This window comes from Pocillopora verrucosa, chromosome 4 (genome assembly GCF_036669915.1).
Source record: "Pocillopora verrucosa isolate sample1 chromosome 4, ASM3666991v2, whole genome shotgun sequence".
Lineage (NCBI taxonomy): Eukaryota > Metazoa > Cnidaria > Anthozoa > Scleractinia > Pocilloporidae > Pocillopora > Pocillopora verrucosa.
Window position 1 is genome coordinate 16,892,715 of NC_089315.1, and position 27,778 is coordinate 16,920,492.

Here is a 27,778-nt window from a genome sequence, read left to right on the forward strand (position 1 = left end):
TGTGTAGACCCATATCTGACAAGTGACACAATCACAATCTATTCAATAAAAAAGATACATAGAGAATAATAGATGGGCGCGCGTAGATATAGAATATAGTGTTTAACTCGATAGCACACGAGTGAGCGCAGAAGAGAAATTGCATATCTACAAGCAACCATGTATTATTTTGTTTATCATATAAACACAATAGCCCTTAACTGACAAGAAAAGTCGACTTTATTAATGAATGAAAATAAAAAAAATCGACAATTCCCGAATAAAAATCGTAACGTGCGTTGGCGCACTTAAGATGAAAACATGCGTTGAATCACTATAAAAACAAACAATGGGCCTAATTTTCAATAAACAATATTCTCAGTTATTGAATTGACCCTCAACGACAAAAGAAATCTTTCGGGTACAAAGCCAAAATCAGCCTGTGGTAAATCTTCCAGTTGTCTGGTGATTTTCGTTCTCAACTGCGAGAAATGCCATGTCCAAAGCTACTTGTTCATTTTGGACTTCCTTTTTTTAGCCATCGCAATATAATATAAAACAAGGTTTCCCACTCACTCACATATTATTTCCATTCATATTCCTAAAACCTGTTTGAGCTAGAATGGCAAATTTATAAAATTCCTGCTCATACAAGTTTTTTCTTTTAACAAATTCCTAGCGCCTAAATGTTTCCAAGAGAGCATTTCAGTCCTAAAGGATGATACACTCATGAAAACTCTCTACTGAAATTTTTTGTCTTTCAGTCTCGTGACAGACCTAGATGTGCCAGCCAAAACCTTGCAAGGTGAACAGCAAAATCCGCCCGTGTAATTCTGTGTTTTTGCGATTAGATCTTTTGGGAATGTGCATAACAAGAATCGGTGGAAGAATATTACCACTTTGCTTGATGGAGCGTTCGACTCTACTGATGGGCATGCTTTTTATTTCATCGTTTTTCTTGATCATAATGCTGTGGAATGAAACAAGCTATCCACGATTCAAGCCTTGGAATGAAACAAGCTATCCACGATTCAAGCCTTGGTTTCGGAGCAACAGGACAGAAATCGTTTCCGAACGAACTTGCTTCAGTAATGACACCAAAATCATTTTGTTCCACACTCCTTTTTTCGGGGAGAAGCCATGGCCCGCAACCAAATCCACGGAAGAGTATCTCTCGAGATGTCCGACAAAAAAATGCAAAATAACCTATGATTACACTATAAAGGAAAAAGTGATCTAGTTATTTTTCATGTTCGTGATATACTACGTTCTGTTACATTGGAAAAAATTCAACAGATTCACAAGTACCCGTCCCCACGGCAAAGAATGGCGTTTCTTACCCATGAATCCATTGACAATGAGGCAGATTTAAAGAACCGTCTTTCTTGGTCGGAGGGGTTCTTTAATTGGACAGTAACTTACAAAAGAGAGTCAGATATTTTCTATTCTTATGGAAGTTATGTTCCCTTGCCGTCAGCTGAGAGACCAGCGAAAATTCCTGACTATGCAGCTGAGAAAAACCAATCTGTGTTATGGGCTGTTTCCAATCGTGGAAGAGCTTGAGATAAGTACGTAAAAAAACTTTTGAAATTCATTAAAGTTGATATATATGGCCACTGTTCGAAAAAATTTGGCAAAAACAGTAACTGCCCGCAATAAAGCAATTTCGACGATATTTTCCGCTCATATAGATTTTATATGGCATTTGAAAACAGCGTGTGTCCTGATTACATTACTGAGAAATTTTGGCGTACACTTGGTTGAAATTCAGTGCCTATAACACTGACAAGAGATTTCTACACACCAGAGGTTGTCCCTCCGGGCTCGTTTATAAGTGTGCAAGATTTTCCATCTGTTAAGGCTTTGGCGGAATACCTGTTGTACCTCGACAAAAATGACACTGCTTATAATGAATACTTCACATGGAAAAAAGAATACGCCCTTGGATCAAGAGATGCAGCCTGTTACATATGTGATGCTCTTTACAATGAATGTGCTAAACCCAAATTCTATAAAGATATATTCAAGACTTTTTGGAACGATGATGTTCGTTGCAAAGAAAACGAGAGGAAACTTTTACAACTTATAGATAGTGAGGAAGAGTGATCCATGTATGTCGAATATCCATGCAGCCTAGTCTGGGGTAATTGTGGCAAAACATTATCTAACAAGCTCAAAAACTACAAAACCGAGCTGCACGTGTAATAACTTCATGAATCTATGACGTAGATGTCGATTCCTTGTTTCACAAACTTAGCTAGAAAGACTTGAAACCTCAACGTCAAATTAAGAACACCTAAATGGTTTTCAAGTCTTTTTACGGTCTGGTTTCGCGAATATCTCACGTCTAAATTTATACAGCGAAATGAATCAAACTATTCTCTGAGGGACTCCGTAAACAAACTTCTTGTCCCCTTTCCAAGAACTAAGTACACGAAATATAGTTTTAGTTATAGCGGCGCAACCCTTTCGAATAGCTTACTCGGTAACAGTAGAGAGTCTGGTGCATGAAACCAATTTAAACGCCTTCTCTATCATAATTTTTAAACACGGCATTCAAAGAAATCAGGTTTTCAAGTGGCGCATTGCTGTAAGTTAACATAAATTTAGGATTAGGATTTTTAAGTTCTTAGGATATTAGTCATTGTATTGGAATCTTTTAACCTGATGAATTGTTTTTTAAACAAATAAATTTGATTTTAAAACGTTACTTCCAGTTCCCCCATGCAGATAGACAAAGTGGATCGTGAGTAACAAACAGAAACTGACTGAAGGGGTCCACTCCTGGGCTCTCTGAACTGAGTCAAGGCGAGAGAAGTTTGAAGAGCGATAATGAAGGAGTTGAAAACAACTAATATTCTATTAACTACACCAGCAAAAAATGTTTAGTGAAACTGAGTTTAACTGCATGAAAATCAGAAACAGAGAACTAAAGAACTGAATTTTCCATAAGTTTCAAGCACCCACTTGCTTTTATCTTCAATATGCTTAATCTGAAGTTTCAATCGTTTTTAACAATACAGGTTTAAGCTTCCGTGTAAATTGGGCTTAAAGTTAAAAGCAAGCTTTTGATTAAAACGCCCCAAATTTCCCAGCGCGCACCCCCGCCCTCTTATGTAAATGTGTCCCCCGGGAGTGATGATACGCGCTGCACACTTGAAATTTACGAAGGACAAATTTTGACGTGATTTTGGGTGAAGAGAAACAATTTTTGTCAGCCTTTAGTGGCTTGTGCTGAAGGGCCCTTTACCACCGTCTGCATACTTACGCGTCCCGCCAAACGGCGGGAAGCCAAAAAAGTTTTCAGACATTAGTATAGAAAACTCCGCTTCTGTCTGGATTTTTGGTAGCCTATTGACTAATTCCCAATCGAGACTTAGGTCTGACGGGAAGCGTAATTTTTCTCACGGTGGTAAGTAGCGTACTTACCGGAGCCAGGCTGTATGAATTTTCCAGACATCTTGAGTACTACCTGTGATACACGCTTGCCAATTCCCCTATCGGCTTTTGGAATCGACTTAACCTTACCATTGCAATGGCCGGACACCTCTTTGGGCACTCTAAATCTACTATAGGAACCACAACTCTACCCAACATTTATGTGTGGCGCAAATTGTAAAATAATCGATATCTGCTAGCGTCTCGAAGATGCCGGCAAGCGACAAAATAAGATCAACTTCATTTTCTGGATCTGAAAACTTGCAACTCCGCGATTGACTTCAAATGCTCTTTTTTACAACTATGCAAGGAAACGACTTGAGATATGCAACTTCGGTCCTCTCGATAACTAAACCCTCAAGTTCCACGCGAACGATTTAAATGAACAGCAAATTTCCATGTTAGCATGTAAGATGAGACGCTTATTCAACAGATAATTACCTAAGTCAGTATGAAGCTTGTCAATCAAATTGACTTTTGTAACAATTCTTTGACCTCGGCCGGCAAAGGAATCATTGATGGATCTTTAGTTTTCTAAATGCGGTAGTTCCTGAAAGGTTTTTCTAGATATCATGCAAAGAGGAAAAAAAAACCAACTCCTGGTATTTCGGAGATTGATACATCTTTGAATTTATATATGTCACGCTTGCCATGCAACTGATATAAAAAGATGGAGATATAAAAACTGATACTCAAATATGGCTAGAATGTGGTAGAACATAACGTGATCATCGAAACAGCTCATAAAATCATAAATAAACAAGGTTGGAGTGTTATGTTAGATTTTTTTACAAATTGTAGTGATTTATGCCAGTAAACGGTGCCGACAAGTGGGCACACCATGTATACTTCGTAGTCGCTAGCAAGTAAATTTTGCTGGACTTTGAGTTCGTCTCAAGATAGAACAACAGAAATACACAAAGAAATTTTTACAGCGACTTTTTAAGCATCTTTTTGTTTTTTAAAAGCTTGAAGCTCAGTAGATTCTGTCGTATCAGTCATTGTTAAAACTGTCTTTGTTTTGATGCTACTATTCGACGTAGAAAAAGTATGTCGGACAAAAATATTCACTTAAAAAAAATATTACTTTTCCAGCTTCAATAATGACATGGGTTTAAGTTTAGATAGTTTAGATGATAAAACAAAGGATTCTGTTGACAGAAATACCGGAGGACAAGTATATTCGTTACACGAGGTCACACAACTTGGGTAATATTCGCGGTGAAAATCTGCATATTTGAGCGGTCGAACGAAAAAAAATCATTTCTCGAAAAGTAAAATATATTTCCACCAAAAACTACACCACAAATTTTAAGTGACTTGCTGCTGTTTGTCTGATGCATGCTGACATTAGTTCTTAAACTCTTGCAAAGATAAATTATGAAAATATAAGGAACACTAAGTGTCCCATCCATATGAGAGTAGAGCCCCACACCGCAAGCATTTATCCCCATTTCCATCGGTAAAGCTAAGTGAAAAGGCATTTTTGGATAGGATGCCAGTTTCTCTAGTCAGCCGGCAAACGGTCGACGACCAGTAATACAATATGGCCCGGGTGAAAAGGAGTATAAATACCCTACTGTAGCAATCTGATTGGTGTGAGATAGCTACCCTAATGCGGCGATCTGATTGGTGCGAGCAACATGCCACTCTCTACGCCAACATAGACTTATCTTTTTTTATGAAAAAAATAACTCAAAAAGCGGTCATCGTAGCCTAGAACCGATCAAATTTTGTTTGAACAGCTTGCCATCTTTGTTATTTTAATACCGAGTTCACCTGATTGTGGGTACAACTAGAATGAACCGTTTAAAAAAGCCCTAATACACCTCAAAGAAGCCGTAATTACCTTAAAAATTGTCACGTAAATAGCGTCACATATTTGTCGTTAAGCAGTCAGTATACTCAGTCACCGCCAGATCTTCTAGCTGCTGCGTAACATAGAGAAGGACTGTCTCATTTTTGGAAGGAATAACCTTTAAGCAAATCACAAAATCTCTCATAGAGGACAAAGTTTCTTCCTGATTGTGGAGATTACGAGTAAAATATCAAGCTTCATATGAGGAAACAGAACATAGAAAAGAGCTGCTTTTATTGAAGGAATTACCGTTAGCCAAATCATAGAACTTTCATAAGGGACAAAGTTACCTCTTGATAGTGGAGACTACAAGCAAAAGATCAACTGTCATCCTTGTATATCTAAGGTAACAATTCTCTTTAAACCCTATAAAGTTTCAGTCATGAAGCTTTACTTATCAGGTATTTAACCTCATGATTCCCTCGCATCATGTGAGGACAGTATCAATTTGGTGAGGTAGAACACCTGAGGTTGAAGTGAAATCGGGCTGCCTAGTATTTCACCCACGTTTTAGTAATTTTTGCTCATCCAAATTTTGGTATCTTAGATCCATGAGGGTTTTTTTCCTTTCTAAGCATGCATTACGTTTCCGATGAAGTTACACGTTTTTCTAATTTTCAGCGGATGAAGTCCCTTTAAAGGGCATGTAAACCCAAAAATACATGTTTTTCATATACTATGTAAAAAGTGGCGAAGAAAACGAATTTGAAATTCGTTTTGTCCTATTCGACTTATTTTAGGAGAAAATCGGCATTCTCAACTGAAATTCCATTTCCGGTAAAAACAACAGCGAGAAGTCGTGACGTAAGCGGTGGAACTAAAATATTGCGCAACACATATTCCCCAGTAGAACTAGTGTGGGAGTTCGTGTAAGCAGCGGTAGTTTGGAAGATGTTTTTTCAGAAGATAGCGACTCGAATGCCTTAAGCTAAGTACATGACAGCGATGGGGATAATCCAGAATCTTCAGGAGAGTCTAGGCCACGTCCTTAACAATATGAGCCGCGTAGGGTTCACCGAAGCGATCCTCACGAAGACAGTACAGAACATGTCGACAGCGATGCGACCGTCTCGGAAACTCAGACTGGTTTTCAGTCAATTTGCCTTGATTTCTGGGTGCTGAAGACGGCCAATTACGCGTACAGGCAGCAGCAAGGCACAGATAATCACACCGGAAACGAGTAAGCTAAATGTTTTCTGTTTCATCTGTTTTGTTACATTTTGAGATCGATTTGCTTGGGTTGTTTCTGCCATTGATTTAATAATACAGTACAAGAGCTAGTTGTTTTCCGCTTCTTTCCTGGCAGGAAATTTCGCTTAATTGCTTACAGATAGCTTGTTCGTTAGTGTTGGGAATATCTCGGCAAACACTTCAGGGTCGCTGTGCCATCTTGTGCGTTAAACAATATCCGAAACATTTTTCCAGCGTGGAAGGCTTTTTGCGAAACATTATTAGGGAAATTATAGGAAAAGACGCCCGCGCACTCTCCGAAGTAACCTTATCCCAAACGAAAGAGACTTACAACCCATAATCCCCCTCTTCCTAATTCTCATGACAGTTACTGTCTTACTGCCCAGCGGTATCCTACTGATTTCACATGCGTGGATCTTCGTGATCTCCTTCACCCCAATTGCGTGAGAAGAGAATCATTCAAGAGAGTCGTTTAAGATGATAATATTCACTCTATCCAGAACTCACGAGTGAGATATTGTCTTTCGTCCTTGTGCTAAATCAGTCTAGTCACTGTTGAGGGTAGGAAGTGCTTTTTCGGGTCACTTTGTAGTGTTCTTGACAAAGACGCAGAATTGAAGAGTTTACTTTGAAGCCTCCACAGCCTCCTCCAAGGTAAAAGAATTTGATAAGTCAAACATGTTCATTTTATCTAACTTTTATGAATTATGATGCATGTCTGACTCTAAAGCTGACGTGTAAAGCGTGAGCCCCTCTTCACTCACTCTGAAGATGGGCTGTTGCTCGAAACGTCAGCTTCAAAATCTCTTTACGGTGGTCATTTTACATCATTAACTCAGTCAAGATGCAATGGGCAGAAGAGCGTTCGAAGCAGTTCTTAGAGACTCACTTGAAAAGTATGTCGTATGGAACGAAACTTAAACGAAAAAAGTAGTATACCAAATGGGGGTAGGAGCGCCAACCACCCAACTCCTATCCTACTGCCGACTTTCGATGTTTTCATATAATATTATCGTACAATTTTTATAGTATATTGAAAAAATATGTTCGATGTTACCATTTCACGTTTATATAAAATTCCCTCATAATATATTGAAGGAAGATTCAACCACGTTACGCCAGTAGAAATTGGCATACTTCTCACGCGTTGGTGTCCTTCAAACAGGAACTTTCCCAAGGAAATGAGTCATTGTTGGTCTGTCTTTTTTAACTAATTATAAGCTTCAAATTTTGTCTACACAATGGGAAAAATATTTTCCATTTAAAAAATATATTTATAAAGTAAATTTTTCTTAAAAAGTTTCTTTCGGTGTTTAGTAGTGTAACGCTTGTCATCAAAGCAAGATAATGACACTTTTTTCAGCTCGTAACTGCCAAGATGATGGATTTTGCTTTTCATAGTTTTTATTTATGATACATCTGTTCGTCGTTGAACAGTGTATTTTTATAGTCGTTGTGTTTAATGTTTTTTAATAACATTTTTTTAAATGCCCAAGGTTGTTTCGGCTACGCCTCGAGCAACTCTAGCTTCTTGAGTGCTCTCCAAATTTCCCAAATGCTTCATATCTCGATGAAAGCAGAGGTGACGTATGAACCAGTTATTTTATAACATTTTCAACCCGATGGTTTAAATGTTGTAAAAGGGTTAATATTCCCTCTGCTACGCCTCAGCGCGTTGATAATTTTGTTCACGATCTTGTCTTAGATTGGTCAAAAAACTGACAGGTGAATTCATGCGTGTAAATGAACTTAATTTTCTGATTGAATATACAATTCTCGAAGGATTTGTTTGCTGACGTCGTGAGCGTGCACAAGAGGAATATGAAGCACGCTCACGCAATTGAATTTGATTAGACAACTTTACGCGCTGTTATAATATCCTTATGAACATCGTCTGTTTGTATTTGCTATGACAAAATGTTGGTGTCTGTAAATAATGATTTTGCCTCGTCATGGTTTTTGCCTTTGATGTAATTGTAATGGAAATCAAGATATTTCATATATGGCTATCTTGTTGTTTATCTCTTCGCTGGAACTTTTCAAATCGTCTTCTAGATCAAACACATCGAGGACTGTTTTTGGTGAGCTGTTCAAATAAGCTGTTTTGGTTGTTGGACCATCTTGTGTCATCTTTTCTTAGAGCTTAAACAGCTTAGTGTTTCAACAAATTCAAAACTTTTCATCTGTTGCATCGCCTGTGTTAGTCTGTATGCAATGGCTTTTCTTGTTTCAGTATTCCGTTTTAAAGGATCTGAATCGTTTCTGATGGCTATTTCAAATTATTTTGTGTATCTTTTCAAAGCTTTGGTTTTCTCTTCTATTTTAGTTCTTGGTGCAGGAACTGGCATAATAATTTTTTATTGTTCTTCGTTTTGGTACTTGTTTATATTCATCTATCATAAACAATAGGTACACCGGAAACACCCCAATGGCGTGACAAGAGAATCGTTCAAATTAATCGTTTAAGATGATAATATTCACACCCTCTTTAAACCATCGGGTTGAAAATGTTATAAAATAACTGGTTCATACGTCACCTCTGCTTTCATCGAGATATAAAGCATTTGGGAAATTTGGAGAGCACTCAAGAAGCTAGAGTTGCTCGAGGCGTAGCCGAAACAACCTTAGGCATTTAAAAAAATGTTATTAAAAAACATTAAGTATTTTGTACTTATGCTAAATCATTCTAGTCAATACTGCGGCTAGGAAGTGCTTTTTCGGATGACTTCGTAGTGTTCATGATAAAGACGCAGAATTGAAGAGTTTACTTTGAAGTCTCCACTGCCTCCTCCAAGGTAAAAGAATTCGATAAGTCAAACGCATTCACTTTATCTAACTTTTATGAATTGTGATGCATGTCTGGCGAGTCATTTTTCCAATGATACTTTGACTCTAAAGCCGACGTGTCAAGCGTGAGCCCCTCTTCACCCGCTCTGAAGAAAGGCTGCTGCTCGAACGCGAGCTTCAAAATCTCTTTACGGTGGTCATTTTACATTATTAACTTAGTTGAGATGCAATCGACAGGAATGCGCTCATAATATATTGAAGACAGATATAACCATGTCACGTTAGTAGAAATTAAAAGATAAAGAAAAGCCCCAAATTTTGTTTACGCAACATTCTTGAATCTGTTTGACACTCTTGCGTGGTGCTGCAACTGGTCTTTTCAGATTGTTTTTCTATCTTAATGATTCTTTCATCTTATCAAAGAAAGACGGTTGTAACTATAAGTTCAAATACGTAAAAGCTGAAGATATGCCTGATAACTAAAAGACGTAGTAACACAGTTTCTCAGAGGACTAAATTATTATCAGAAGAAGAAAAGAAAAAACTTTCATTGGAATGGGGAAAAAATGAATATGTTTGCCTAAGATGTGATGAAAAAGTCAAAGAAATAAGTACAATCATAGTAAATCTTGCAAATGAACTAACTATTATTCATTAGCAGTTAGATATTGCGAAAATCACGTTTATAACGTTTTCCCGTACACTGTACGGGATTTAAGCTTCCGGTCATCAGAAATGATTTTATTTCTGATGGCTTTATTCTACAATAATCTTATACAATACATAATTGTTTAATATTTTATCTGTTTTAAATTGGCAATTACAATGATCATACCTTATTCTAGCACCTATCATGAATTCAACAATGGAACATATGATGTCGTCATAACCATTGGATATCATACATTTATAACCAATCTTCCTATATTTTTAATATCTGGTTACTCAGCCATGTATCCTATCCCTTTTTCTAGTAGCTTCTTCTCTTGTATGTAGTATCTTTATTCTTGCCACATTGAGCAATAATGATAGTGTCAAGATATCTTTTTCTGATGAATGCAACCACCTCGTAATGTAAATCAGTCTGTTTCTCTATTTTAAACATATCATCAAATAACTTGAATATGTTTGCCGAAGATGTGATGAAAAAGTGAAAGAAATATGTTTTGTTACATATTCAAATAACTTGTACTGACCATATTTTGTGATATTTGGTAAAACCTTACTTGAAACCCAGTGTTTGAACTTCTTAGCTGATTCTAGTTTACTTGATTATATAAGAGAATGAAAACCGTTTTCATTGATGAATATGGTATGAAGTGTACACGATTTTTTATTTTCATTAGTCTTAGCACGCCATCCGACTATCAGACTCCGTGAGATTTTCTCCTTATCATTAACGTGAGCCAAAATAGCTTGTCTTGTGTTAGCATAACCAAGTATCTCAGCCACTTCTATACCCTTGAATCATATATTGTTTTTCATCAACATAAGCTGTTAATTCAAGAGTCAATTCATTGTTATTGTACACCTTTTCAATGAAAGTTATCATATTGTTATTTTTTAAAATCCATTTTTGTCATAAAAATCCATTTTTGACTACTCCACAGAATGGCGAAAGAACAGCTGAAGCTGTGGTCGCCGAATACTATCTATTAGTAACATATCTTTATATTTTTTTATGATATATTGATCAAATCCTTAATTGGTATCCAACTATAGAAATCATAATCATATCCCTTCCATTTCACAAGAGCTTGTTTCTTCTTGTAATCCCTTCTTTTGACTTTATTAATTCTGAAAACTTCTTGTGTGGCTTTCAATAATTTCGGCTCATAGAAACTTCCTTTTATTTCTTCATTATTCTAGCCTTTTATTTTATATTTTTAGCATACGAAACTTTGTCAACTATAAACATCTCTTCTGTCCAATATGGAGTGTATTCCTTGTCAAATGTCTTTATCTTGTATTTTTATGTTCTCACCTTATCACAAACTTTGAATTTTGGTTTCTTAGTTGTATGCATATCACCAAAAGTGTTGAAATAAACAGTTCCCATATTCTTCTTTTTGCTTGCTTCTGTTGGTGTCATTTCAATGCTTGAATGTTTTGTGTTGTTGTATTTTGTCGATATTTGTGGAAGTTTGTTAAGATCCTGTGTGTTCCCTTAAACTGTTAACTGTTTCCACATTCTCTGTTTTATTGTTCTATTCTATCATTCAACAATACTGGATTTTTCTTCATTTTCTGTTGAGTACATTCCTATGCTGTATTTGTTTAATAAATCCTTGAGATGCTTGTAATAGAACTCTTTACTCTTATCAACCCACAGATATTCCAGCTGCCTTCCTTCTTTGAACAGGCTGTTGAATGCCTCAGCCACACGTTTCACCTTTCTTATCTTTTAGACGTTTTATTCATCCATATTTACTGAAAACATCAAATAACCAGAAGCATATATTTATACCTCTTGTTCCATTTACTAAAATTCTGCATGTCAACCACATCTGCACTCCACATCTCATCAACATCATTAACAATAACACGCCGTCGAGTGAAATCCCTCCATATCATATTTCTTGCCAACCAATGACCCCACTGTCTTTCATTAAAAGGTACTGCATCAAGTGCTTCCACCATTTTTCTATTTGCTTTATTCTTACATTTTTATAATAGTCAACATCATGTTGCAATGCGATAGGATCTGTTTTTCCAGTTGGTTTATCATGGATCTCAAGTATTTCACCAGTATCTTTATAATATCTCAGTTTTTTGTCAAGAGGGTTGTATGGTCTTGTGTATTTATGTCCAGAAAGTGTGAAACCTGATTTTGGTTTTGGCAATTTAGCAATTGCTTTGTGGATAAAAAGACTGCCACCATGATTTTTTTTTTGATACATTAGAAGTGAAAATATCAAGGATTTGATCAATGTATTTGTCAGCCATTCCTTTTATCTTCTTTTTTGCAAAATCAGATTCGATAGCCTCTGAAGTACCAATCCTACCAAGATTAAACAAACCTTTCATATCTGCTTTTAATGCTATTTTACCAAGGCTATAGTTGTTAGCAACATTTAAAAATCCACCCCCAGGTTGTGAGGGCTCATTTAGTTTCCCTGCTTTACAAATTTGGTTCTAGTTATACCAAACATCTTTTTGTCTGGTTTTCTTTTCCCATACCAATAGTGTCTTTCGGTCTTGATCCAAGAAACGGTGGAGTTGCTTGATGCATACCTAATCTTGGTGCTCCAGTCCCACTTTTATTTTTAGCGCTATTGCTTGTGCTTGATTTTGATTTTGTTGTACTTCTCAGAACTTTTCTTTGTGACATGCTAATGCTTCCAAATGAACCTGTTTTAGGTGAACCTCCGCCATACTTGCTACAAGAGATCCCAAAAATCTACCTGAATGTGTCTTAGATGGTTTTATCACAAATGCCCCACCCGTCTTAAGACTGTTCAACATATCTTGCTTCTGTTTATTTTTCAGTAATTGCCAATATACTATCAAATGATCAATTTTATTTTGGGGGATGATAAACCCACCATTTTGTATTCCATTTCCGGAAATCTTTTTAACTACTCGAGAAGCATCTCCAGAAGCCAATCCGGCTAAAGCAGAAAGGCCGACTGTTTTACCGATAGTCAGAACTTATGTTCCTCCAAGTGATAGAATTGTTATCAACATTAATCTACCAACTTGTTTTCATGTTTGTTTTTGCGAGTCAAATATCCATACTTTTATTTAAATTGCGGTTCTTATTCAGTTTTTAGACAATATTTTTTGGCACACAATGTATCAGGTCAATTCAATGCATTTTTATGCAGTCTCAATAAGCACCACTGAGATTCATTTCTTGCTTTCCGATAGTTTTAAATAAATTATATAAAGCTGTATCATTACTATATACATTATATATAGAGTAATCAGAACCTCTCAAATCTAATGATAATTGGATATTCAATAGTACCATCAGATTTCTCGATTTTGTTTCATAATGAATAAATTCGTTAATCCTTAAATAATTCCACACTCCAGGTGCAAATATCATCTCACTGAAGGTTGAACCACTGTCGGAACTCTGGCGTCATCGACTCGTTTGATCGTTTGATCGTTTGATTTTCATATTTCGTTATCCTTCATTTATATTTCCATTTTTATACGATTGAATAATCTGGGATTTAACATCTTTTTATTGATTATTTTTAAATTTTGCTTGATTTATATTTTTTGTGAGAATTTCTTAGTGCGAGGATCTGTCATATCATCCCTTTTTTGTTATTTCTCTGTATCATCATTTCTCTGTATCATCATAATTTTTAATATCCATCTCATCTAATACCATATTAACGATCTTCTCCATTAAGAACATGGTCAATCTCTTCATCTTCTTCATATTCTGGTGGTAACTCTGGAACACCATCATTGGCTTAATCAAATAAGCCTTCAAATTCATAATCTGGAATTTCATCCTCAACTGATATATTATAGTTAGGAGCTTCACCTTTCCTTTTTCTCTTTCTTTTTGTTAATTTATTATCACCAATAACTGCATTATCCGATATGTCATCCAATTTTGCGGTTATTGGTTGGAACATTTTCTGAAAAGATGTTTGACTTGTTCTCTCTCCCGATTGATTTTTTAAAATTGTGTCATTTACAAAATTAATTTTTTTGCCTAAATCGGTTTTTCCGTTTTGCAAGCGCTCGCCATTGAAGCAAACTCGTATGCAATTAGATTACATAATTCACAAATGACAAGTAAAAATTTGAGATGAACTGACAGGTGTACTCATAGTTAAAATGAATTCATGTAATCTTATTGTATAAAATACCAAATTTCGACATAAGAGATGATGCTGTCACGAATTATAAACAAACGTAGGACTTTATGCCAGGTCGATGTTTTAGAATGCTTACATATGCTCCTTGTGTTGCTGGTAAAACAAACCTACTTCTCTATATGATCTATCAATTGTTATATTATGATAAAATATTTTTGTATGCTAAACAGTCAAAATACCAAAGCCTTGTAAGAACATTTCAACCAATAAGTGATGAAGCTGATTACGAGGTCATTGAATCGAGTAATGACAAAATAATTCCAGTGTCTGGGTTGACCAATGACAATCAAAAATTGGTAATATTTGATGATTACATTTGTGAAAAAAACCAAAAGGATATAATCGATTATTTCATCAGAGGCAGACATGAAAACTATAGTATGATATATCAGAGTCAGTCATATTATAAAACGCCAAACAATTTGACTTAATTGCTTGCATTTTTGTTTGTTTCATTTCCCATGCAACAATGAAAAATCAATCATATGCCGTAAAAATGACATATCCAAACAACAGTATGCAAAAGCCACTGAAGAGCCATTTTCGTTCCTTTATAACTATAAACCAAGAAAATTCATCACGAAAAATGTTAATGAATCAATATAATTAATGTCAAAGAGGCACAATCACATGAAAGCAGACATGCTGAGAATGTTAATTTTGTCAATACAATTATCAGTAACAGTAATGCAATCATTACCACCAATTATCAGTAGTGTGTTAATGACAGATTAAATCATTCTATTGGCATTACAGATCAGAAAAATATATTTGCATACATCATGAATAAAAGTGGGCAGTTCAGTGACGATTTTACATTACCAGGGTTAAATTTATTGATCAAAACTTTCATCATTGCAATAAAGAAATATGAAACTCCATTTGGATTTCAGCAAAGGGTATTATTTATCTCATTTTGGGTGAAATATGTATGAACTTACAACTGGTGAATATAAAGTTGTATTTGAATTATACTTCCTCTCTGCATCTATTGACCACTCATCAGTTGACATATCATCCACAAGTAGTGCTGAGACAATTTCCAGGGTGTCGTTCGTTGGGAAGGGTTAGGGTTTGGGATCAGGAGCTCTTATCAGAGCTGGTTGACCAAACGTTTATAATATACAACCCAAGACATCAATAATATTGAAAACACAAACAATAAATGGTTAGATATAAGTATTTTTCAGTTATCCAATGTGGCAAAAGGTGATACAAGAAGAATGAGTTTACAAAACAATTCTGAACAATTATATGGGTTAGTTTATGGTTAACCTCTTATCTAAAAAACTGGTTAAATTAGTATAAACATATATTACACATGAGCTTCAAACAGAGGAGTGTTATAAACTTCAACCATATAGACAAATCCTTGGGTAAGCATAAGATAGATGAAATAACATCACTGAGCAAATTTCTACCATAAGAAGTTCTGGCTATACAGAAAAGTCTTAAGAGATTAAAAAAAACTGAATATGTTATGTAATTTATCATCAACCTATTTAATAATTGCTGATATTATAGCTGGAGGAGTAACAATGAATCCAATTGTACTTGGCATCATAGCAGGCAGTGGGTTGATATTGAAAACATACTGTAAAATGAAAGACTTTAAAAGAAAAAGATCAAATTATGTCGATGTCCTTTTACTACCCATGAAAAGACACTTATTGCATTAAGATCCTTTATGTGAGGAGTGTGATTTGATAAAGAGATTTACTTGAACCAATTAAAAATTGTTGATAATATTATCATAGACCTGTGTCCATTAGTTGATTCTTTTGAAGAAAAGTATAAAGAGAAGTTTACTTGTGATTAATTATTGTGTTGCAGTCATTACTAATTAGTTTCAAAATATTGCTTCAGTAGCTGCGATAGTATTCAAGGGTTTTCTTTGATTTGGTTACTTTTACGTAATCTGTATGAATTTGCATATCATTTAACATCTGTTTCATGATAAAATTGCAGTCATTACCAATTAGTTTCAAAATATTGATCCAATAGTTGTGATAGTATTCAAGGGTTTTCTTTGATTTGGTTATTTTTATGTACTGTAGTAATTTGCATATCATTTAAGATCTGTTTCATGATAAAATTGATGTTAATCATGCGTTTTCTATCACCTTTGATCTGTGCTAAGACATTGTTTATCTTATTTCTGTTGTTTGCCGTTTTATAGCTGTCATACTTTTTGGTTAAGTTGAATATTCCCTATTCAAGGTAGTATTTTCTGTGGTGTATTGATATTCTTTCTATTTTATGTTATCATGAAAGCTACAGAATTCTTGTATTGAATCATAACCATCAATTTGTCCGCAATTGATGCAAACAATGACATGATCTTTATTCTCTAGGCATTGATCATCACAAAATTTTTATGTAATGACTGATTGTTCCTTTATTTGTTTGTTACAGAAGGGACACATTATATCCTCCAATTTGGCATGAATTATTTTATTACAATGCATTATATCATAATATTATAAGAGATTATTTTTTAAATTATTTGCAGTTTGTCCTTGGTTTCCTTAAGTCGTATTTTATATTTTGTTACTCCTCTTCTGCCTCCAATATATTACTGTCTGTAAAATGTCTTATATTGTCCTGCTCATCAAAGTAATGAGCATGATGGTCTAGTTCACTATTATCTTTAAAACTGCTTTTAGAACAATCATCTGAATAACCACTGTAATCACTGTCTGAATATATTTCTTCTGAATCCATTTATATTAATATATTACATAAAAAACCAAAAATATGAGCTTATTTCTTGGAATACAACTCTCTTCAGTTCTCTCAGAATTCTTTCTCTTTTATTATATAATGAACGCATTTTTTATTGATGTGACATGGTAACATCGGACATCCTTAGTCGATATACTATATTCATTTTATGATAATATGATATGAAAACATCAAATTTTGCCAGTAGAACCCAGGTAAAAAATCCCAGGTGTGTCCCATTAGGAATCCCACCTTTTTTAGGTGGGATCCCAAGTGATCCCACCTGGGATTATGGAACATCCTGCATGGGATCCCACCAATTGAAGTTGGGATCCTGCCATAGATTCCTGATAGCATCCCACCTGGGAAATCACATCCCAGGCAGGATTAAACCTAAAATCCCACCAATTCCCTCCTGGGATCCTGCCTCAAATTTCAGATAGTTTCCCACCTGGGAAATCATATCCCAGGTGGGATCACACCTGGGATCCTGCCAATCCCAGATTGAACCCTACATACTAAAAATTTCAGATGGCTTCCCACTTGGGATTTTAAGAAAAATCCTTGGAAGGATCCTGCCTATCACTGAAGACCACAGATTTATTAAATGTGCCAGATGAGATAATTTATCAATCTCTTTTGTAACCTGATCCTTCAAATTAAGAGGATAAAACTTTCTAGGTGAGCTAGAGACCCCATCAATCCACTAAGGGTCCAAAACTTTCCAACTAGCTATAGAACATACTGACACCTCCAGTGGGACCCCATTATCTTACCCAAGCTGTTGATCATACATGATTCAAACAGTACATGAATACACTGACTATATGTGATAAAGATTTCACAATTTATTTGCAATGAACCAGCATGTGCAAGGTTGTGCTCTAAGAAAATTTTAAGGGAGCCCTTCTGGCTCCCAACCATTCCACATAAGAACTGTTTCAACCAGGAGCAGGAAATTGAAGCACTGATCTGTGTAACTTCTAAAGAGAGAGGTAAACACTTCTTCTGTTTTTCAGCCAGTCAAGTGAAGGCTGACATGGCTTTTCACAAATGACCATTCTCTATCAATCTTTAGAAGCTCACATCCAGCTCTCAACAAATGATCCTTTAAGTAATCTGCCAACACTTGAACTTCTTCTTCACCATATGCAGACAGTTCCATCTCATCTTTTGGCCAATGTCTGGATCCAGTACTGCTGCAGCTTTCAGGACAGGGTCATTCTCTAAGTAGTCGAGCCTTTCTTACACATTCTGGACAACATCATCCAACACTCTCCGCTTTTTTACTTCAAACTCTTCAAGATCATTATCATGTTTGACAATGCTGATCTCATTAAAAGAATCCGTTCCTTCTATCTGCTGCAGGAAATGTTGTAGTCTTGGGCCATTCGTCTTCTTCATTTTCATAACTCTCAGTTTTTTAATTTTTTTCATACACTTGTAGGAAAGCTGTGGGATTGTGGAAAAGCTACATTTTAAATCTTTCTCTGAAAATGAAAACTTTCACACCGCGCGACAGAGTGTGATGCTATTTTTAGCGGTGAGCTTGTGTTATTTTTCAAAATGGAAATTGTGCTTCTTTGGATATTTTAAAACCGCTTAAGAACTTTCATTCGAAAGCGCCAAAATAAACAAGTGTAAATATGAAATCGTTATAACCTCAGTTCTCGCCAAATCTTCATAAAGTAATTGCAAGTCGCTTAAACACCTACAAACAAAGTTGGCTTGCGGGAAATTTGCATATACAAAGAAGCTCAGTTTGATATAAAGATAAACGCGCTACACTTTCCAAGTCCATCGAAACACTGAAATAAATCAGACATTGATCATCTCAAGGAAAATCGCGGTTTTCAACACATATTTTTGCAATATCTGTGCAGTTTATCACGTGTGAAGTGAAAGGAACTACTGTTTCAATAATTATTGGAATTTGGGTTCGTGTGAAATCATGTGGAACGAAACGTGACAGTAATTTCAAGATCTTCGAACGTGAACAATTCGACTACGTGTCGCGTAAAATAATACTTTTCTGCTAGTAACGCATATAAATCAATCAAGTAAAAATGTAGCAATCACTCGCTAGATTTACTACAGAGGCGAATGCTGCACAAGGGGCCGAGTGCCCGGCTGGGCAACCGGAATATTTTTTCTGTCGCCCGGGACCAAATGTTAGTCGCCTGAGGCGACCGGGCGCTGCTACAGCACAGCCTCGACTGTGTTTGATGTTGTTTCAATTACAAATTACTTAACCAAACAGTTTTAAAGAAGAACTGCTCAACTCAGCATTTTACTTTTTCTACATAATTTATGCAGTCCCTTTACAGTGTAATATGGCTCACGTTTAAAAAACTTTGGCTGTTGTATATGAAAGAATAGAAGAAAGACAAAACCTCAATAATTCATGTTATAAAATATTTGACAAAGAAGGTAACGATTTAAATTCTGCTCTCTCTTCAGTCAAATTTTTCAAAGCAAAGCAGGGTAAAATTTCCACACAGCCCCCGTACTATATTATGCATTCAGTTCTTGGGTAGACAAAACAATGACAAAAACAATACTTTGCCCTTGAGAAAACAGATTTGTTTTACAACAGTATGGGGTTGGCGGAAATGTTACCCAAAGCAGGGTCAGAATGTTCCCAAACGTGACCAAAGTAATCTTGAAACCTTACTGATAGATTTAATTCATTGTGAAGTGTTAGCTTGAGAAACTGCAGCATGCAAGTGACCGATTCGATTCTCAGAATTATTCAAGTTCCAGTTGCGCCGAGCGTTAGGTAAGCTTAATTCAAGCTGTTATATCTACTATTTGATAAGATTTTGATCACGTAACGAATATCGCAACTTGTACTCACCACAAACTTTCTAAATCCTAGCTTTCTCAATGGCCACTCGATCGTTGTTTGTACCAGTCGATATATGTCAACTGTCGTCCCTTCTTTTAACTTCACGGCGCCAACGACTTCCTTTCATTTACAACACTCACGCTGTTCTCGTTTTCCCATTGAATCACAATAAACCCATCTTTAGAAATGTTAAATTAAACAAAAAAAAAGAAAGAAATAACTTAAAGCCCGAGCGATCAAGCGATTAAAAGTACATTCAAAGATGAGCGCCAAATGGAGTCTCTTTTGTTTCCGACACGGGCATGATCACGTAGATGGTTTGGGAATATTGTCACTGGCTACCAAAGAGAATCCACTGGCTTGCCCTATTGCGGTCTCAAGAGAAGCGCGCAAAACTATTCTGTCTTTCCTGACCGGTGCTCTTCTCTTGGGTGATGGATACCTTGGATCCAAGTTCTGACGATGATATAAATAATGATGTGAATTCACTCTATATAGAAATAATCGAACAAGAATGCACGATTTGTGGCCGAAAGTTGTCGAGGAAACAAAAAGACTCGAACCCACTTGAGTTATGTTCACGGCAAAGGTGAGAAACAACACAAGCCAATCACAATTTTGAATGTCATTACAAATTGTGTTTTACCGTCATTTTTTATAAGAAAGAGACAGAAGCAACTATATGCGATTACAGAGGTGCATTGGAATTCTCGTCTACAAATGGTTATGCACAGTCTGAGGGGAAATTCATGTACGAAGATTTACCTCTGTTCATGAAGTAAATGGTTTTTGAACATCAAGGCATACGGACCGCTTAGGTCTCACTTAGTGCAACCTAAAGACGCCCTAGAACGAACAAAATAAAACGGTGTCGTTTGCAAGATCCCATGTCAATGCAGAAAAGTGTATATCGGTGAAACAGGGGAGATCAATGCGAGAAAGGATAAAACAACATGACAGAGATAAAAGGTTTGCTCCAACTGAGACCTCTGTGGTTTCGGAGCACGCTAACGAAACGGGGCATATTCCTACTTGGAGCAAGGTTAAGTTTGTTGATCATAACCCTCAGTAATATACACATAGGGTCAAAGAGGCTATCCATATAAGACTTCATCCTAACAACATCAATAGGGATAATGGAATCGAAATTTCCGAGGCTTGAGTACCCAAGATCAAACAACACAACAGCCGATCATTGCGGACCTATGAAGGAATACCACCTAACAACCGGAATGATAATGAGGATTGAAATGCACTAACAGCAGCGAACCAAACGTGCTACAAATAGCGACACGTAAACAATCGACTTCATCGCCTGATGAAGACTAACAGTATTGCAATCTAAACGTCGCGATTAACATCCAAGGTGACTCCATCGTGAGACAAACGAATAAAGTTCATCTTCTATCTTTCACCACGATGAAAAAAAACCACATATTTTATTACAATGATGGGTATGTTCTGATTGGACTTTGGACGTTATTTTCATGGTACGTGAAGGAATGTAAGTTTGGCGTTTGCCATGTGAGTAGAGGAGCATTGTGAGGTAAAGGAGCGGAAAAAACACGTTTTAACTTTAATGGTACAAAAAGTTAAATGCGAATCTTTCGCATCCTGATAAAATTTGACCTTAGTCGACGAGCCTCTCGCGAAGGCCAAAAACCATCACACTTATCAAAGGAGCCCAAAATTTCTGTTTAATGTCATTTTTTGCGCACAGCCCCCTGATCCACGGCATCATTTACAAGAAATCAATACCCTAACGCTGTGATTGATACAAGTTATCCAAATGCTGTGATATAATTGGTGAGAGACACATACCCTTATGCGGCATTAGATTGGTGCGAGATACCTACCCTAATGCGGCGATCTGATTGCTGGTGCGAGCAACATGAAATAAATGAAAAAAGAACTAACTCAAAAACATGCGGAGCTTCAAAATACGCTTAACGAATAGAGGATGCCCAGATGAAGGTTTTGAGAAACGCTATGACTGAATGCCCGCCAACCGGGCACGGTCTAAAATAGACAGAATTTCCACTGAAAGATTCTTTCAAACGACTAAGCGATAATAACGATAAAATTGCATTTAAAGATTATAGGGAAAAAGTTACATGCTACGAATCAAGAGGTACTTTATCATTGATAAACATCATTAGGTGAAAAAATGTATTGGTAAAAAAGATTATGATTACCCTAAAAGCAAGGGTGATTTTAATCATCTAGTCAATGTCCTAAAGTCATGGGAAAATTTTCAAAAGCAACAATTAAACTTTGATACCAATATAAATTGTATAATCATTAAATCGGGTATCAAATTGTGAACAAAAAAAAAAGGATGTTGATTTACTAGAAGAAGAATTATTCATGTCTGTAAAAGAATTATTCATGTCTAAAAAAGAATATGGTGTTTATAAGCAATATTTAGATATGGATTTAAGAAAAATATTTCTTATTGAGTTCAATATCAGTTTGTAAATTATACTATAAAACATCAAATATAAGACTGTACGCAAATTATCATTAAATTATAGAATCAATTGAAGGTTCAAGGTTACAATTTTAGAACCAGTACAAAATAGAAGCATGACAATAACAATAGATAAATTAATAAAACATTTCAAACTGCCATACGCGAATACATGCGATAGTGTACAAGGTCTGAGCTGAAGTAAAAAAAATTACGATTTTTTGTTTGCAATATACCATAAAAATTATGTTGATAGATTTTTTTTTATGTGGATCGCTCTAAGAAGAAAAAGAGACCTTAAAATCGTACAAGTCTTTAAGATTCGAAAGAAAAATTAATTTCTCTAAAAAAATCGTCGGTAAAATTACATTTCACTCAAAAAAATTAATTGATATCAACAACAGGATAAAAAAGTAGGCAGAGGAAAAAAAGACTACATCGACACTAAATGGTTCAAAACACAGTACCGAGATAATAAAGCTACTTATTATGTAAAACACTGTTTGAGGTTTCAATACTAGAAGACAATAAAGTAACAAGCAATATTACTGCCGATAAAAAAGGCAATAGATAAGTACATACAATTACAAATTGTTAATTAATGTGTATAAAATGTAATGTCACTAGGAAATAGAAGAAATCTCATGGTAAACTCAAAAGGATATGACGTCACGATCATTAACAAACCAAAATCCAAAGTAGTTAGAACGCCACAACACAGTTGTGTCGACCCATATCTTACAAGTAACACAATCACAATCTCTTCAATAGAGAAGATATATAGAGAATGATACATGTGCGTGCGTCGATATTGAATTTCTCTCAGTTCGAGTGTTTAACTCGATAGCGAGATATCGAGTTGAACATGAGAAGAGAAATTTCATATCTACAAGCAACCACGTACTATTTTGTTTATCATATAAACACAATAGCCCTTAACCGCACTGAAGATGGAAAAATGCGTTGAATTCAATTTGAAATTCAAGAAATGTTATAACATAGCCAGTACATACAATGGCCAACGCACCAATGGCCTAGATCGTGGAAAAGGGCAAGTATAAACCCACTGCCAAAAGTTGATGTTCCAGTGGCAAGAGGGGACTTCCGGGGGATCAACGTAACCCCTGTAATAGCAAGAGCCCTGGAAAAGGCAGTCTATAAGATTCACGCCCAAAGGCCGGTAGAAGAACAGCTGTTGAATAGTCAATTCGCGTATAGAGAAGGAGGGAGCTGCACAGATGCTCTGCTACTTATACAGAATAAGATCTGCAAGTTTCTTGATGATCCCAAGTGCAAGGCAGTGCGGATGTTCGCGATGGATTTCAGTAAGGCCTTTGACTCTGTGAGCCATCAACTCCTTGCTGAGAAACTTAAGAGTCTACCACTTAACCCGTATATCATAAACTGGTGGTTAGGTTTTTTTGCGAGATAGAAAACAAAGAGTTATTTTCGGGAATCATGTCTGTAATTGGAAAACAGTTAACAAGGGCACAACCCAGGGTAGTGTTTCAGGACCTTATTTGTTCAATATATTTCTTAACGATCTGGAAATTAAATTAGGGAACGAGACACTTGGTTTCAAATACGCTGATGACTGTACGATTATTGCTCCGGTATATTATTATAAAGATCACTCTGTAGACTTAATAAATCAGTTTTTACAGTGGGCAAGCCAAAATAGAATGAATTCAAATTCTACTAAATGTAAAGAGCTTATTATGTATAAAAAAGGTCACACTGCTGAGGCCTACAAAAGTATTTTTGGCATACCTCAGACTAGTACAATAACCATTCTTGGTCTCACGTTTCAGCCGAACTGCAAATTCAGTACTCACCTAAAAGAAAAGTTAGGTAAAGCTAATAAATGTTTATACGTTATCAGATGCCTCCGCAAAGAAGGATGTAGCCAAGCAGAAGTAGATGTTTTATTTAATTCCATTGTCCTACCTAATATTACTTATGCTCTATCTGTGCATGGGCCTCTGAGTCAGAGCTAACTATAGCCCAGCAGTTTTTAGATCGTTGTTTTAAACGTAGTTACATATCTAAGAAATTAGTGATAGGTGACTTACTTAAAACGCAAGATCACAAAATTTGTCGCAAGGTTTCAACTATCCTGAGCCATCCTCTTAGAGCCTACTTCCCTGAGACCAAGATCACGAGGTATAATTTGAGAAATAAATCCCCTGTCATGCCCGCCATTCGCACAAACCGTTTTAAGAATACATTTTTTAATAGAATTGTTTTTAAGTACAATGTAGCTTTGTAAAAGTGTACTTCCTGTATTAGACTTTTGTATTTGTTTCCACGTATATACTTATCTTATTTAGATACACCTAAGCTTATTTACATCCTTTTTTTAATGTAACATAAGATATGTAATTTTATCTTTTGAACAATAAAGACAGACACACAGACAGACACAGTAAATTTGTCTAATCAAATTCAATTGCGCGAGCGTGCTTCATATTCCTATTGTGGACGCTCATGATGCTCAGCAAACAAATCCCTCGGAAAAAAAATTTTCCATCGGGTTGAAAATGTTATAAAACAATTGGTTCATGCGTCAGCTGTGCGTTCGTCGAGATATGAAGCACAGGGGAAGTTTGGGTAGCACTCAAGAAGCTAGAGTTGCTCGAGGCGTAGCCGAGAGCAACTCTCACGCATCTTTCGTGCTCTCTAAATTTCCCGCGTGCTTCATATCTTGATGAACGCACGCTGACGTATGAACCAATTGTTAAATGATATATAGTTTTTCCAAGAATTAATTGCATATCGTTTTTCCAATAATTAGTAGTCAGCAACTGAAGCCAGGTCACAGTAATCCAAGCTCAAAAATCATTTGACGAAACCTTTGCGATGTCTAAGTTGTGCCAGAGATTGGAGGAAAAATGCGATCACACCCCTAACGATGCGCAAGTTGTTGAAACCATAACTTGTCAATTTGCGATGTTACCCTCCATAAAGTGTATGAAAATAAATACTTTTGTTCATTTTGGTTTGTTCACAAGGTTTCCCACTCACTCACATACTATTTCCATTCGTATTCCTAAAACCTGTTTGAGCTAGAATGACAAATATATAAAATTCCTGCTGATACAAGTTTTTTCTTTTAACAAATTCCTAGCGCCTAAATGTTTCCAAGAGAGCATTTCAGTCAAAAAAGATGATGCACTCAATGAAAACTCTCTCTAATTTGTCTTTCAGGCTCGTGACAGACGTAGACGTGCCAGCCAAAAGCTTGCAAGTGAAAAGCAAAATCCTCCCGTGCAAGTCTGCGTTTTTGCTATTGGATCTTTTTAAGAACGTGCCTAACAAGAATCGGTGGAAAAATATTACCACTTTGCTTCATGGAGCGTTCGACTCTACTGGTGGGCACGATTTTTATTTTATCGTTTTTCTTGATCATAACACTGTGGAATGAAACAAGCTATTCACGATTCAAGCCTTGGAACAAAACAAGCCATCCACGATTCAAGCCTTGGAATGAAACGAGCAACAGGACAGAAATCGCATCCGATCGAACTTGCTTCAGTAATGACACCAAAATCATTTTGTTCTACACTCCTTTTTTTGGTGACAAACCATGGCCCACAGCCAAATCCACGGAAGAGTATCTTTCGAAATGTCCGACAAAAAAATGCAAAATAACCTATGATGTACGCGATATAGGAAAAAGTGATCTAGTTATTTTTCATGTTCGTGATATACTACGTTCTGTTACATCGGAAAAAATTCAACAGATTCACAAGAACCGGTCCCCACAGCAAAGAATGGCGTTTCTTACCCATGAATCCATTGTCAATGAGGCAGATTTAAAGAACCGTCTTTCTTGGCCGGAGGGGTTCTTTAATTGGACAATATCTTACAAAAGGGAGTCAGATATTTACTATCCTTATGGAGCTTATTTTCCCTTGCCGTCAGCTGAGAGACCAACGAAAATTCCTAACTATGCAGCTGGGAAAACCAAATCTGTGTCATGGGCTGTTTCAAATTGTGGGAGAGCTCGAGATAAGTACGTAAAAAAACTTTTGAAATACATTAAAGTTGATATATATGGCGGCTGTTCGGGAAGATTTGGCCAAAACAATAATTGCCCGCGATCAAGAAATTGCGATGATATTTTCAGCACATATAAGTTTTATCTGGCATTTGAAAACAGCGTGTGTCCTGATTACATTACTGAGAAATTTTGGCGCACATTTGGTTGGAATTCAGTGCCTATAACACTGACAAGAGATTTCTATACACCAGATATAGTCCCTCCAGGCTCGTTTATAAGTGTGCAAGACTTTCCATCTATTAAGGCTTTAGCGGAATACCTGTTGTACCTCGACAAAAATGACACTGCTTATAATGAATACTTCACATGGAAAAATGAATTCGTCGCTAGACTGATGACTGGATTTCCACATACAGCCTGTGACGTATGTGATGCTCTTCACGATGAATGTGTTAAACCCAAATTTTATAAAGATATATTCGAAACTTATTGGAACGATGGTGCTCGTTGCAATGAAAACCACAGGAAACTTTTACAACTTATAGATAGTGAGGAAGAGTGATCAATGTAAGTCAAAAATCCATGCAGCCTAGTCTGGGGTAATTGTGGCAAAAAATTATCTAACAAGCTACTAAAACTACAAAACCGAGCTGCACGTGTAAAAAATTCATCAAACTATGACGTAGATGTCGAATCCTCGGTTACCCAATAACTCACGTGTAAATTTATAAGGTAAAATGAATCAAACTATTCTCTGAGGGACTCGGTAAACAAACTTGTTGTCCCCTTTCCAAGGACTAACTACTTGAAAAATAGTTTTAGTTATAGCGGCGCAACCCCATGGAATAGCTTACCCTGTAAAATTAGAGAGTCTGGTTCATTTTACCAATTTAAATACCTTAAAAACGGCATTCACGGAAATCAGGTTTTTAAGTGGCACATTGTTGTAAGTTAATATAATTTTAAGATTAGGATTTTTAGGTTCTTAGGATAATAGCCATTGTATTGGAATGTTTTGCACCCGATAAGTTTTTACCGTGTATAAATAATGATTAAATAACTAGATAAATGAATAAATTTGATGTTCACATGTAACTTCCAGTCCCCCCGTGCAGATAGAAAAAGTGGATCACTGGCGTGGGTAACCAACAGAAGCTGACTTTAGGAAGGGGTCCACTCCTGGGCTCTCTGAACCGGGTCAAGGCTCGAGAAGTTTGAAGTGCGATAATGAAGGAGTTGAAAACAACCAATACTCCATTAACTACAACAGCAAAAAATGTTCAGTAAAACTAGGTTTAATTGAATGAAAATCAGAAACGGGGAACTGAAGAACTGAATTTTCCGTAAGTTTCAAGTAGCCATTACCTTGTATTTTCAATATGCTTGATTTGAAGTTGACAAACATCGGTTTAAGCAGCTTTTATGAAGAAAATAATTTTCAATCGTTTTTAAAAATGCCGCTTTGAGCTTCCGTGTGAATTGGGTCTAATGTTAGAAACACGCTTTTTATTAAAACGTCCCTTAAGTCTATTCAAATTGAACTAAAAAATTTCCCTTCCGTTTCCTCATTTCAAATGCTCATTTGTAACTAAAACTTCCTTTTTAGACAATTGCAACTTCTAAATGACTGTGGATA

The 27,778-nt window shown here is 36.1% G+C and overlaps 1 protein-coding gene, 1 long non-coding RNA gene and 1 pseudogene across 4 annotated transcripts; 2 read left to right on the top strand and 1 right to left on the bottom strand.

Annotated features, from left to right (window-relative positions):
* Positions 1 to 760: 760 nt before the first annotated feature.
* LOC131775582 (alpha-(1,3)-fucosyltransferase fut-3-like) lies at positions 761 to 2,085 on the top strand (annotated as a pseudogene).
* Positions 2,086 to 6,124: 4,039 nt separating this feature from the next.
* On the top strand, positions 6,125 to 27,718 carry LOC131775560 (3-galactosyl-N-acetylglucosaminide 4-alpha-L-fucosyltransferase FUT3-like). 3 transcript variants are annotated; one of them, XM_059091682.2, is made up of 2 exons: positions 6,125 to 6,361; positions 25,347 to 27,718. In XM_059091682.2, exon 2 carries the CDS (start codon positions 25,490 to 25,492, stop codon positions 26,702 to 26,704), a length of 1,215 nt encoding a protein of 404 aa, XP_058947665.2. In that variant the 5' UTR covers positions 6,125 to 6,361; positions 25,347 to 25,489; the 3' UTR covers positions 26,705 to 27,718. The 3 variants fall into 3 exon arrangements, with proteins under 3 accessions (XP_058947665.2, XP_058947663.2, XP_058947664.2); XM_059091680.2 differs by lacking the exon at positions 6,125 to 6,361 and adding an exon at positions 6,885 to 7,120 and having other exon boundaries at positions 25,347 to 27,717; XM_059091681.2 differs by lacking the exon at positions 6,125 to 6,361 and adding an exon at positions 9,141 to 9,261.
* LOC136280193 (uncharacterized) lies at positions 17,655 to 19,941 on the bottom strand. The gene is made up of 2 exons (XR_010717168.1): positions 19,679 to 19,941; positions 17,655 to 18,273 (listed from the first exon to the last, which is right to left on the bottom strand). It is a non-coding gene; the product is annotated as an uncharacterized lncRNA (long non-coding RNA).
* Positions 27,719 to 27,778: the final 60 nt, after the last annotated feature.